Source organism: Carcharhinus amblyrhynchos, chromosome 23, assembly GCF_965287045.1.
Source record: "Carcharhinus amblyrhynchos chromosome 23, sCarAmb.v2.hapA, whole genome shotgun sequence".
Lineage (NCBI taxonomy): Eukaryota > Metazoa > Chordata > Chondrichthyes > Carcharhiniformes > Carcharhinidae > Carcharhinus > Carcharhinus amblyrhynchos.
The window spans coordinates 2,306,462-2,319,439 of NC_137346.1; the positions used below are offsets into that span (position 1 = coordinate 2,306,462).

The following is a 12,978-nucleotide window of genomic DNA, read 5'->3' on the forward strand; positions in this document are numbered from 1 at the left end:
CCCTCTGACAGTGCGGCACTCCCTCAGTACTGACCCTCTGACAGTGCGGCACTCCCTCAGCACTGACCCTCTGACAGTGCGGCACTCCCTCAGTACTGACCCTCTGACAGTGCGGCACTCCCTCAGCACTGACCCTCTGACAGCGCGGCACTCCCTCAGCACTGACCCTCTGACAGCGCGGCACTCCCTCAGCACTGACCCTCTGACAGCGCGGCACTCCCTCAGCACTGACCCTCTGACAGCGCGGCACTCCCTCAGCACTGACCCTCTGACAGCGCGGCACTCCCTCAGCACTGACCCTCTGACAGCGCGGCACTCCCTCAGCACTGACCCTCTGACAGCGCGGCACTCCCTCAGCACTGACCCTCTGACAGCGCGGCACTCCCTCAGCACTGACCCTCTGACAGCGCGGCACTCCCTCAGCACTGACCCTCTGACAGCGCGGCACTCCCTCAGCACTGACCCTCTGACAGCGCGGCACTCCCTCAGCACTGACCCTCTGACAGCGCGGCACTCCCTCAGCACTGACCCTCTGACAGTGCGGCACTCCCTCAGCAGTGACCCTCTGACAGCGCGGCACTCCCTCAGCACTGACCCTCTGACAGTGCGGCACTCCCTCAGCACTGACCCTCTGACAGTGCGGCACTCCCTCAGCACTGACCCTCTGACAGCGTGGCACTCCCTCAGCACTGACCCTCTGACAGCGCGGCACTCCCTCAGCACTGACCCTCTGACAGCGCGGCATTCCCTCAGCACTGACCCTCTGACAGTGCGGCACTCCCTCAGCACTGACCCTCTGACAGTGCGGCATTCCCTCAGCACTGACCCTCTGACAGTGCGGCACTCCCTCAGCACTGACCCTCTGACAGTGCGGCACTCCCTCAGCACTGACCCTCTGACAGCGCGGCACTCCCTCAGCACTGACCCTCTGACAGCACGGCACTCCCTCAGCACTGACCCTCTGACAGCACGGCACTCCCTCAGCACTGACCCTCTGACAGCGCGGCACTCCCTCAGCACTGGCCCTCTGACAGTGCGGCACTCCCTCAGCACTGACCCTCTGACAGCGCGGCACTCCCTCAGCACTGACCCTCTGACAGCGCGGCACTCCCTCAGCACTGACCCTCTGACAGTGCGGCACTCCCTCAGCACTGACCCTCTGACAGTGCGGCACTCCCTCAGCACTGACCCTCTGACAGTGCGGCACTCCCTCAGCACTGACCCTCTGACAGCGCGGCACTCCCTCAGCACTGACCCTCTGACAGTGCGGCACTCCCTCAGCACTGACCCTCCACATTGGGCCTATCTGGACTCTCAGTGTCAGGATTCTAATGGTGTTTTTTCCATTTCCCCGTGGTTCTGATGACAGGATGAAGATTCTAACTGCTCTGCTGTTCCTGGGAGCTGCCAGACTCTCCTCAAGTCAAGAAGATAGTTTTCCACTGGTGAGTTATCAGTTATTTTCAGGTGAAGTCTCTCTTCTCCCCACAGCAGCTTCTGTCTGATGGTTTTTGTATTTATTTTCACTGCGTAGGGTCCGTTCTGATCAGAGTGAAACTAATCTAAAAGGAGTGTCGTGTTTGCGGGGAGGGTAGTTCTCCCATTCCGCTGCGCTAATCCTGTTGCACAGAGGGCTGGGAGAATCTCACGGTGGGTGATGCGTGGGATTCGTGCATGCGTTCCCGCTGTAATAGCATCTCCCAGCACCGGATTTCCTGAGTCTGCTTCCCGCTGGAAATCGGGGAGCTGGAGAAAGTATTTTAATTCTAATTTTAATATAATTTAAATGTGATTAGTGGGTCTGGGACTGAAGTCTCCAGGTCCAATAGCCTGTCCCACCTTGCCAGAGTGCTTCACTGCAGCGTGGTTTACTGTAGCTCCACACGGGTGGGGAACTAACAGCCCAACCCCACTGGAGTGAAGTGGGGGCATTCAGGGCACCCCAAAGATTCGGGTGCTGGGGAAGAGGATACCCTCTGGACATTGGCACCCTGGCAGTGCCAGCCTGGACCCCCCCAGCATTGCTGGCTGGCCCTTTCTGCTGGTTGTGCTGGGGGCTGAGACAAGGTGGGATAACCTTCAGATCAGAGTCAGGATCCCTTCACACAAGGGGTGGAAGATTTTTAAAACTGTCTCCCAGAAAAAAACAGCAAATTCTGGTGCTCAGTTCATCATTTTGAACTGAAGTTCGATTGAATGGTGTGTCAAGGCTACAAATGGACAGAATCCAAGCAGATGGCTGCAGTTTGGATACAGATAATGACAGAGCCAGCTTGGGGAGGAAGAACAGTCTGCTTCTCTCTGCTAGCTGCTCAGGACAGCCTGTTTCTGGAAGTTATTCTTGAACAATCTCGCTGTACACTCCAGAACAATCAGATGCTGATAACGGTGAAAGTGGAGAAGAAAATAAGTTAGAGGTTGAACAACCTACACCAACAATCACAGAATAATCCCAGGAATAGCTGCAATAATTTACATGGTCTGAGGGAAGAAAATTTGCTACAGATGTTCAAAATTATGAGTGGTTTTGGACAGACTAGATCGGGAGAATCTGTTCCCACTCTTAAAAGAATTGAGAATGAGAGGGCACAGGTTTACAGTAATTGCAGCAAAAACAACATCAGGAGAAAGGTTTCTCACATAGCGAGCGGCTCAGGTCTGGAATGAAGTCCCTGAGAGTGCAGCAGAGCCAGAATCAACAGAGAATAAAACTCTGATCTGAATAGGAAGAATTGCCGTGTTACTGGGAGAAAGCAGGAGAATGGACTATTTACCGAGAGCCATTCAGAGAGCTGAAGAGGACAGGATGGGCTGAATGGCCTTTTTCTGTACTGTAACAATTCTGTGATTCATTGATAAGTGAGAATGGTTTACTCCGGCAATGACTGGGGGCTCAGGTTAAAATCTCCAGGAATGTAACAACAGATCATGGAGATCAGGCAGAAATCTTCTTAATAAGGTTACTGAGAACATGTAAGAACATAAGAACCAGGAGCAGGAGTCGGCCATCTGGCCCCTCGGGCCTGCTGCCCCATTCAATAAGATCATGGCTGATCTTTTCATGGACTCAGTTCCACTTACCCGCCCACTCACCATAACCCTTAATTCCTTTACTGTTCAAACATTTATCTATCCTTGCCTTAAAAACATTCAATGAGGAAGCCTCAACTGGACAGGGAGTTCCACAGATTCACAACCCTTTGTGTGAAGAAGTTCCTCCTCAACTCAGTCCTAAATCTGCTCCCCCTTATTTTGAGGCTATGCCCCCTAGTTCTAGTTTCACCCGCCAGTGGAAACAACTTCCCTGCTTCTATCTTGTCGATTCCCTTCATGATCTTATATATTTCTATAAGATCTCCCCTCATTCTTCTGAATTCCAATGAGTATAGCCCCAGTCTACTCAGTCTCTCCTCATAAGCCAACCCTCTCAACTCCAGAATCAACCTAGTGAATCTCCTCTGCACCCCCTCCAGTGCCAGTATATCCTTTCTCAAGTAAGGAGACCAAAACTGTACACAGTACTCCAGGTGTGGCCTCACCAGCACCTTATACAGCTGCAACATAACCTCGCTGTTTTTAAACTCCATCCCTCTGGCAATGAAGGATAAAATTCCATTCACCTTCTTAATTACCTGCTGCACCTGCAAACCAACTCCTTGAGATTCCTGCACAAGGACACCCAGGAAAATTGTCCATTTTGACAGAAAGAATAAAAATGAAGTAAATGATCTTGCAGAGCTCGGAGACTTAGGTAGATCAGGATATCCTAATGCCTGAATTACAAACAGTTAGTACGCAGGGAGAGCAAATGATGAGGAAAGCTAGTACCGGTACAGTGCTCTCTGAAGAACAGTTCTGAAGAAATCAAACAGCCTTAAAACGTTTACTCTGTTTCTCTCTCCACAACCACTGTGAAACCTGCGGAGTTTTTCCAGATTTTCTGTTTTTGTTACAGGTCAAAAGTTATCGTTTGTTGCAAAGGGAATTAAAAGCAAAAGTAGTGAGGCTATGCTGCAGGGTATGAGTGAGAGCACATCTGGAGTACTGTGTACAATACTGGATACTTTATTCAAGGAAGGATGTAAATGTGTTGGAAGCAGATTAGAGAAAGTTTACCAGACCTGGAATGAGAGGTTGTCTCAGAAAAGCTAGGGTTTTATTATTAATTTACAGGATGTGAGCATCACTGACTAGACCAGCATCTACTACCCATCCCTAGCTGTTCTTCAGAAGGTGGTGATCGGTTGTTTCAACCGCAGTCCCTCTCTTATTAGTGATGGTCACTGCCTGGCATTTGTGTGGCACGAATGTTCTCGCCACTTGTCAGCCCAACTCTGGATATTGTCCAGATCTTGCTGCATTTGAACACAGGCTGCTTCAGTATCTGAGGAGTTGCGAATGGTGAACATTGTGCAATCAGTGAACATCCCCACTTCTGACCTTATGACAGAGGGAAGGTCAGTGATGAAGCAGCTGATGATGGTTGGGCCTCGGACACTAACCCTGAGGGACTCCTGCAGAGATGTCCTGGAGCTGAGATGACTGACCCTCCACAACCATCTTCCTATGTCCCAGGTACGACACCAACCAGCAGAGGGATTTCCCTCTGATTCCCGTTTTGCTGGAGCACCTTAATGCCACGCTCAGTTAAACGCTGCCTTGATGTTACCGCCAGTCACTTTCACCCCACCTCTGGAGTTCAGCTGTTTTGTCCATGTTTGTTCCAAGGGCAGGTACAGAGAGATCCTGGTGGAACCCAGACTGACAGAATGTAGAAGAGTAAGATTTGATTTGAAATGCTGAGGGGGTTTGATAGAGTAGGGGTGGAGAGGTTGGCTCTTCCTGTGGGGAATCTAGAACTGGGGGATAACTATTTAAAATAAGAAGTTGCCTATTTAAAACAGAGAATAGATTTTTTTTGTCAAGATATCTGAAGCTCTTCAACAGATTCCTGTCAACAACTCAGTCCCGCGTATAACTCAGTCCCGTGTGTATCTCTGTCCCGTGTGTAACTCTGTCCCGTGTGTATCTCTGTCCCGTGTGTAACTCTGTCCCGCGTGTATCTCAGTCCCATGTGTATCTCTGTCCCGTGTGTAACTCAGTCCCGTGTGTATCTCAGTCCCGTGTGTAACTCTGTCCCGTGTGTATCTCAGTCCCGTGTGTAGCTCAGTCCCGTGTGTAGCTCTGTCCCGTGTGTAACTCTGTCCCGTGTGTATCTCAGTCCCGTGTGTATCTCAGTCCCGCGTGTAACTCTGTACCGTGTGTAACTCAGTCCCACGTGTATCTCAGTCCCGCATGTAACTCTGTCCCGTGTGTAACTCTGTCCCGTGTGTATCTCAGTCCCGTGTGTATCTCAGTCCCGTGTGTAACTCTGTCGCGTGTGTAACTCTGTCCCGCGTGTAACTCTGTCCCGTGTGTATCTCAGTCCCGTGTGTAACTCTGTCCCGTGTGTATCTCAGTCCCGTGTGTATCTCAGTCCCGTGTGTAACTCTGTCCCGTGTGTATCTCAGTCCCGTGTGTATCTCAGTCCCGCGTGTAACTCTGTCCCGCGTGTAACTCTGTCCCGTGTGTAACTCTGTCCCGTGTGTATCTCAGTCCCGTGTGTATCTCAGTCCCGCGTGTAACTCTGTCCCGCGTGTAACTCTGTCCCGCGTGTATCTCAGTCCCGCGTGTATCTCAGTCCCACGTGTAACTCAGTCCCGCGTGTAACTCAGTCCCGCGTGTAACTCAGTCCCGCGTGTAGCTCTGTCCCGTGTGTAACTCTGTCCCGTGTGTATCTCAGTCCCGTGTGTATCTCTGTCCCGTGTGTAACTCTGTCCCGTGTGTATCTCAGTCCCGTGTGTATCTCAGTCCCGTGTGTAGCTCTGTCCCGTGTGTAGCTCTGTCCCGTGTGTATCTCAGTCCCGTGTGTATCTCTGTCCCGTGTGTATCTCAGTCCCGTGTGTAACTCTGTCCCTTGTGTAACTCTGTCCCGTGTGTATCTCTGTCCCGTGTGTAACTGTGTGTAACTCTGTCCCGTGTGTAACTGTGTGTATCTCAGTCCCGTGTGTAACTGTGTGTAACTCTGTCCCGTGTGTAACTGTGTGTATCTCAGTCCCATGTGTAACTGTGTGTATCGCCGTCCCGTGTGTAACTGTGTGTATCGCCGTCCCGTGTGTAACTGTGTGTATCTCAGTCCCGTGTGTAACTGTGTGTATCTCAGTCCCGTGTGTAACTGTGTGTATCGCCGTCCCGTGTGTAACTGTGTGTATCGCCGTCCCGTGTGTAACTGTGTGTATCTCAGTCCCGTGTGTAACTGTGTGTATCTCCGTCCCGTGTGTAACTGTGTGTATCTCCGTCCCGTGTGTAACTGTGTGTATCTCCGTCCCGTGTGTAACTGTGTGTATCGCCGTCCCGTGTGTAACTGTGTGTATCTCAGTCCCGTGTGTAACTGTGTGTATCTCCGTCCCGTGTGTAACTGTGTGTATCTCCGTCCCGTGTGTAACTGTGTGTATCGCCGTCCCGTGTGTAACTGTGTGTATCTCAGTCCCGTGTGTAACTGTGTGTATCTCCGTCCCGTGTGTAACCCAGTCCTGTGTATTACATTATGTTTGGCTGGTTTTCAGTGCTAAGCAGATTGTTTTGTACTGCCAAAGTGATGATTGTACTGAATATTTCCAGGAGCCCACAGAGGATGCCACCTCGTTATTGGAATCACTGGATTACCATGTGGAAGAGGAAGAGGAGGAGGAGATCCTGACCTCCTCAGTACAGAGACTGGCATACGCGATCTCAGACTTTGGCTATGATCTTTACCGACTGGTGGCCAGCAGGAATCCTAATGGCAATGTCTGCTTGTCTCCGCTTAGTGTAGCGACCACTCTGTCATCATTGTCTCTCGGTGAGAAAGATGTTGATTCAATCTGTCCCCAAGACATAGACAACAACCAACAACATGTTCTCTCGTTCTTCCACTTCTCTCCTCCCACTGAAACCACCGACATTTCCTGGGGTAGGCACACTGACCCTCACTGGGGTACGGGTCCCACACACACTGTCTCTCACTGGGGTACGGGTCCCACACACACTGACTCTCACTGGGGTACGGGTCCCACACACACTGACCCTCGCTGGGGTACGGGTCCCACACACACTGACTCTCACTGGGGTACGGGTCCCACACACACTGACTCTCACTGGGGTACGGGTCCCACACACACTGACTCTCACTGGGGTACGGGTCCCACACACACTGACTCTCACTGGGGTACGGGTCCCACACACACTGACTCTCACTGGGGTACGGGTCCCACACACACTGACCCTCACTGGGGTACGGCTCCCACACACACTGTCTCTCACTGGGGTACGGGTCCCACACACACTGACTCTCACTGGGGTACAGGTCCCACACACACTGACTCTCACTGGGGTACGGGTCCCACACACACTGACTCTCACTGGGGTATGGGTCCCACACACACTGACTCTCACTGGGGTACGGCTCCCACACACACTGTCTCTCACTGGGGTACGGGTCCCGCACACTGACCCTCACTGGGGTATGGGTCCCACACACACTGACCCTCACTGGGGTACGGGTCCCACACACACTGACCCTCACTGGGGTACGGGTCCCACACACTGACCCTCACTGGGGTATGGGTCCCACACACACTGACCCTCACTGGGGTACGGGTCCCACACACACTGACCCTCACTGGGGTACGGGTCCCACACACACTGACCCTCACTGGGGTACGGGTCCCACACACACTGTCTCTCACTGGGGTACGGGTCCCACACACACTGACTCTCACTGGGGTACGGGTCCCACACACACTGTCTCTCACTGGGGTACGGGTCCCACACACACTGTCTCTCACTGGGGTACGGGTCCCACACACACTGACTCTCACTGGGGTACGGGTCCCACACACACTGACCCTCACTGGGGTACGGGTCCCACACACACTGACCCTCACTGGGGTACGGGTCCCACACACACTGACTCTCACTGGGGTACGGGTCCCACACACACTGACTCTCACTGGGGTACGGGTCCCACACACGCTGACTCTCACTGGGGTACGGGTCCCACACACGCTGACTCTCACTGGGGTACGGGTCCCACACACACTGACTCTCACTGGGGTACGGGTCCCACACACACTGACTCTCACTAGGGTACGGGTCCCACACACACTGACTCTCACTGGGGTATGGGTCCCACACACACTGACTCTCACTGGGGTACGGGTCCCACACACACTGACTCTCACTGGGGTACGGCTCCCACACACACTGATTCTCACTGGGGTACGGCTCCCACACACACTGACTCTCACTGGGGTACGGGTCCCACACACACTGACTCTCACTGGGGTACGGGTCCCACACACACTGACTCTCACTGGGGTACGGGTCCCACACACACTGACTCTCACTGGGGTACGGGTCCCACACACACTGACCCTCACTGGGGTACGGGTCCCACACACACTGACTCTCACTGGGGTACGGGTCCCACACACACTGTCTCTCACTGGGGTACGGCTCCCACACACACTGACTCTCACTGGGGTACGGGTCCCACACACACTGACTCTCACTGGGGTACGGGTCCCACACACACTGACCCTCACTGGGGTACGGGTCCCACACACACTGACTCTCACTGGGGTACGGGTCCCACACACACTGACTCTCACTGGGGTCCCACAAACACTGACTCTCACTGGGGTACGGGTCCCACACACACTGACCCTCACTGGGGTACGGGTCCCACACACACTGACTCTCACTGGGGTACGGGTCCCACACACGCTGACTCTCACTGCGGTACGGGTCCCACACACGCTGACTCTCACTGGGGTACGGGTCCCACACACACTGATTCTCACTGGGGTACGGGACCCACACACACTGACCCTCACTGGGGTACGGCTCCCACACACACTGACCCTCACTGGGGTACGGGTCCCACACACACTGACTCTCACTGGGGTACGGCTCCCAAACACACTGACTCTCACTGGGGTACGGGTCCCACACACACTGACCCTCACTGGGGTACGGGTCCCACACACACTGACTCTCACTGGGGTACGGGTCCCACACACACTGACTCTCACTGGGGTACGGGTCCCACACACACTGACTCTCACTGGGGTACGGGTCCCACACACACTGACTCTCACTGGGGTACGGGTCCCACACACACTGACTCTCACTGGGGTACGGGTCCCACACACACTGACTCTCACTGGGGTACGGGTCCCACACACACTGACTCTCACTGGGGTACGGGTCCCACACACGCTGACTCTCACTGGGGTACGGGTCCCACACACACTGACTCTCACTGGGGTACGGGTCCCACACACACTGACCCTCACTGGGGTACGGGTCCCACACACACTGACTCTCACTGGGGTACGGGTCCCACACACGCTGACTCTCACTGGGGTACGGGTCCCACACACACTGACTCTCACTGGGGTACGGGTCCCACACACACTGATTCTCACTGGGGTACGGGACCCACACACACTGACCCTCACTGGGGTACGGCTCCCACACACACTGACCCTCACTGGGGTACGGGTCCCACACACACTGACTCTCACTGGGGTACGGCTCCCACACACACTGACTCTCACTGGGGTACGGCTCCCACACACACTGACCCTCACTGGGGTACGGGTCCCACACACACTGACTCTCACTGGGGTACGGGTCCCACACACACTGACCCTCACTGGGGTACGGCTCCCACACACACTGATTCTCACTGGGGTACGGGTCCCACACACACTGACCCTCACTGGGGTACGGGTCCCACACACACTGACTCTCACTGGGGTACGGGTCCCACACACACTGACTCTCACTGGGGTACGGCTCCCACACACACTGACTCTCACTGGGGTACGGGTCCCACACACACTGACCCTCACTGGGGTACGGCTCCCACACACACTGACTCTCACTGGGGTACGGGTCCCACACACACTGACTCTCACTGGGGTCCCACACACACTGACTCTCACTGGGGTACGGGTCCCACACACACTGACCCTCACTGGGGTACGGGTCCCACACACACTGACTCTCACTGGGGTACGGGTCCCACACACACTGACTCTCACTGGGGTACGGGTCCCACACACACTGACTCTCACTGGGGTACGGGTCCCACACACGCTGACTCTCACTGGGGTACGGGTCCCACACACACTGACTCTCACTGGGGTACGGGTCCCACACACACTGACCCTCACTGGGGTACGGGTCCCACACACACTGACTCTCACTGGGGTACGGGTCCCACACACGCTGACTCTCACTGGGGTACGGGTCCCACACACACTGACTCTCACTGGGGTACGGGTCCCACACACACTGATTCTCACTGGGGTACGGGACCCACACACACTGACCCTCACTGGGGTACGGCTCCCACACACACTGACCCTCACTGGGGTACGGGTCCCACACACACTGACTCTCACTGGGGTACGGCTCCCACACACACTGACTCTCACTGGGGTACGGCTCCCACACACACTGACCCTCACTGGGGTACGGGTCCCACACACACTGACTCTCACTGGGGTACGGGTCCCACACACACTGACCCTCACTGGGGTACGGCTCCCACACACACTGATTCTCACTGGGGTACGGGTCCCACACACACTGACTCTCACTGGGGTACGGGTCCCACACACACTGACTCTCACTGGGTTACGGGTCCCACACACACTGACTCTCACTGGGGTACGGGTCCCACACACACTGACCCTCACTGGGGTACGGCTCCCACACACACTGACTCTCACTGGGGTACGGGTCCCACACACACTGACTCTCACCGGGGTCCCACACACACTGACTCTCACTGGGGTACGGGTCCCACACACACTGACCCTCACTGGGGTACGGGTCCCACACACACTGACTCTCACTGGGGTACGGGTCCCACACACGCTGACTCTCACTGCGGTACGGGTCCCACACACGCTGACTCTCACTGGGGTACGGGTCCCACACACACTGATTCTCACTGGGGTACGGGACCCACACACACTGACCCTCACTGGGGTACGGCTCCCACACACACTGACCCTCACTGGGGTACGGGTCCCACACACACTGACTCTCACTGGGGTACGGCTCCCACACACACTGACTCTCACTGGGGTACGGCTCGCACACACACTGACCCTCACTGGGGTACGGGTCCCACACACACTGACTCTCACTGGGGTACGGGTCCCACACACACTGACCCTCACTGGGGTACGGCTCCCACACACACTGACTCTCACTGGGGTACGGGTCCCACACACACTGACTCTCACTGGGGTACGGGTCCCACACACACTGACTCTCACTGGGGTACGGGTCCCACACACACTGACCCTCACTGGGGTACGGCTCCCACACACACTGACTCTCACTGGGGTACGGGTCCCACACACACTGACTCTCACTGCGGTACGGCTGCCACACACACTGACTCTCACTGGGGTACGGGTCCCACACACACTGACTCTCACTGGGGTACGGCTCCCACACACACTGACTCTCACTGGGGTACGGCTCCCACACACACTGACCCTCACTGGGGTACGGGTCCCACACACACTGACTCTCACTGGGGTACGGGTCCCACACACACTGACCCTCACTGGGGTACGGCTCCCACACACACTGATTCTCACTGGGGTACGGGTCCCACACACACTGACCCTCACTGGGGTACGGGTCCCACACACACTGACTCTCACTGGGGTACGGGTCCCACACACACTGACTCACACTTGGGTATGGGTCCCACACACACTGACCCTCACTGGGGTACGGGTCCCACACACACTGACCCTCACTGGGGTACGGCTCCCACACACACTGACTCTCACTGGGGTACGGGTCCCACACACACTGACTCTCACTGGGGTCCCACACACACTGACTCTCACTGGGGTACGGGTCCCACACACACTGACCCTCACTGGGGTACGGGTCCCACACACACTGACCCTCACTGGGGTACGGGTCCCACACACACTGACTCTCACTGGGGTACGGGTCCCACACACACTGACTCTCACTGGGGTACGGGTCCCACACACGCTGACTCTCACTGGGGTACGGGTCCCACACACACTGACTCTCACTGGGGTACGGGTCCCACACACACTGACCCTCACTGGGGTACGGGTCCCACACACACTGACTCTCACTGGGGTACGGGTCCCACACACGCTGACTCTCACTGGGGTACGGGTCCCACACACACTGACTCTCACTGGGGTACGGGTCCCACACACACTGATTCTCACTGGGGTACGGGACCCACACACACTGACCCTCACTGGGGTACGGCTCCCACACACACTGACCCTCACTGGGGTACGGGTCCCACACACACTGACTCTCACTGGGGTACGGCTCCCACACACACTGACTCTCACTGGGGTACGGCTCCCACACACACTGACCCTCACTGGGGTACGGGTCCCACACACACTGACTCTCACTGGGGTACGGGTCCCACACACACTGACCCTCACTGGGGTACGGCTCCCACACACACTGATTCTCACTGGGGTACGGGTCCCACACACACTGACCCTCACTGGGGTACGGTTCCCACACACACTGACTCTCACTAGGGTACGGGTCCCACACACACTGACTCTCACTGGGGTACGGCTCCCACACACACTGACTCTCACTGGGGTACGGGTCCCACACACACTGACTCTCACTGGGGGTCCCACACACACTGACTCTCACTGGGGTACGGGTCCCACACACACTGACCCTCACTGGGGTACGGGTCCCACACACACTGACTCTCACTGGGGTACGGGTCCCACACACGCTGACGCTCACTGGGGTACGGGTCCCACACACGCTGACTCTCACTGGGGTACGGGTCCCACACACACTGATTCTCACTGGGGTACGGGACCCACACACACTGAC

At 55.8% G+C, this 12,978-nt stretch overlaps 1 protein-coding gene across 3 annotated transcripts in view; it reads left to right on the forward strand.

The window, feature by feature from the left end:
- The window catches only part of LOC145357276 (pigment epithelium-derived factor-like), a 46,678-nt gene that overhangs the window by 6,454 nt on the left and 27,246 nt on the right, over positions 1–12,978 (forward strand). For all 3 annotated transcript variants that reach the window (XM_080210487.1, XM_080210486.1, XM_080210488.1), the window contains 2 exons: positions 1,370–1,445; positions 6,661–6,880. In XM_080210487.1, coding sequence (XP_080066613.1) covers positions 1,371–1,445; positions 6,661–6,880 — 295 coding nt within the window. In that variant the 5' untranslated portion in view covers position 1,370. The remainder of the gene's footprint in view (positions 1–1,369; positions 1,446–6,660; positions 6,881–12,978) is intronic.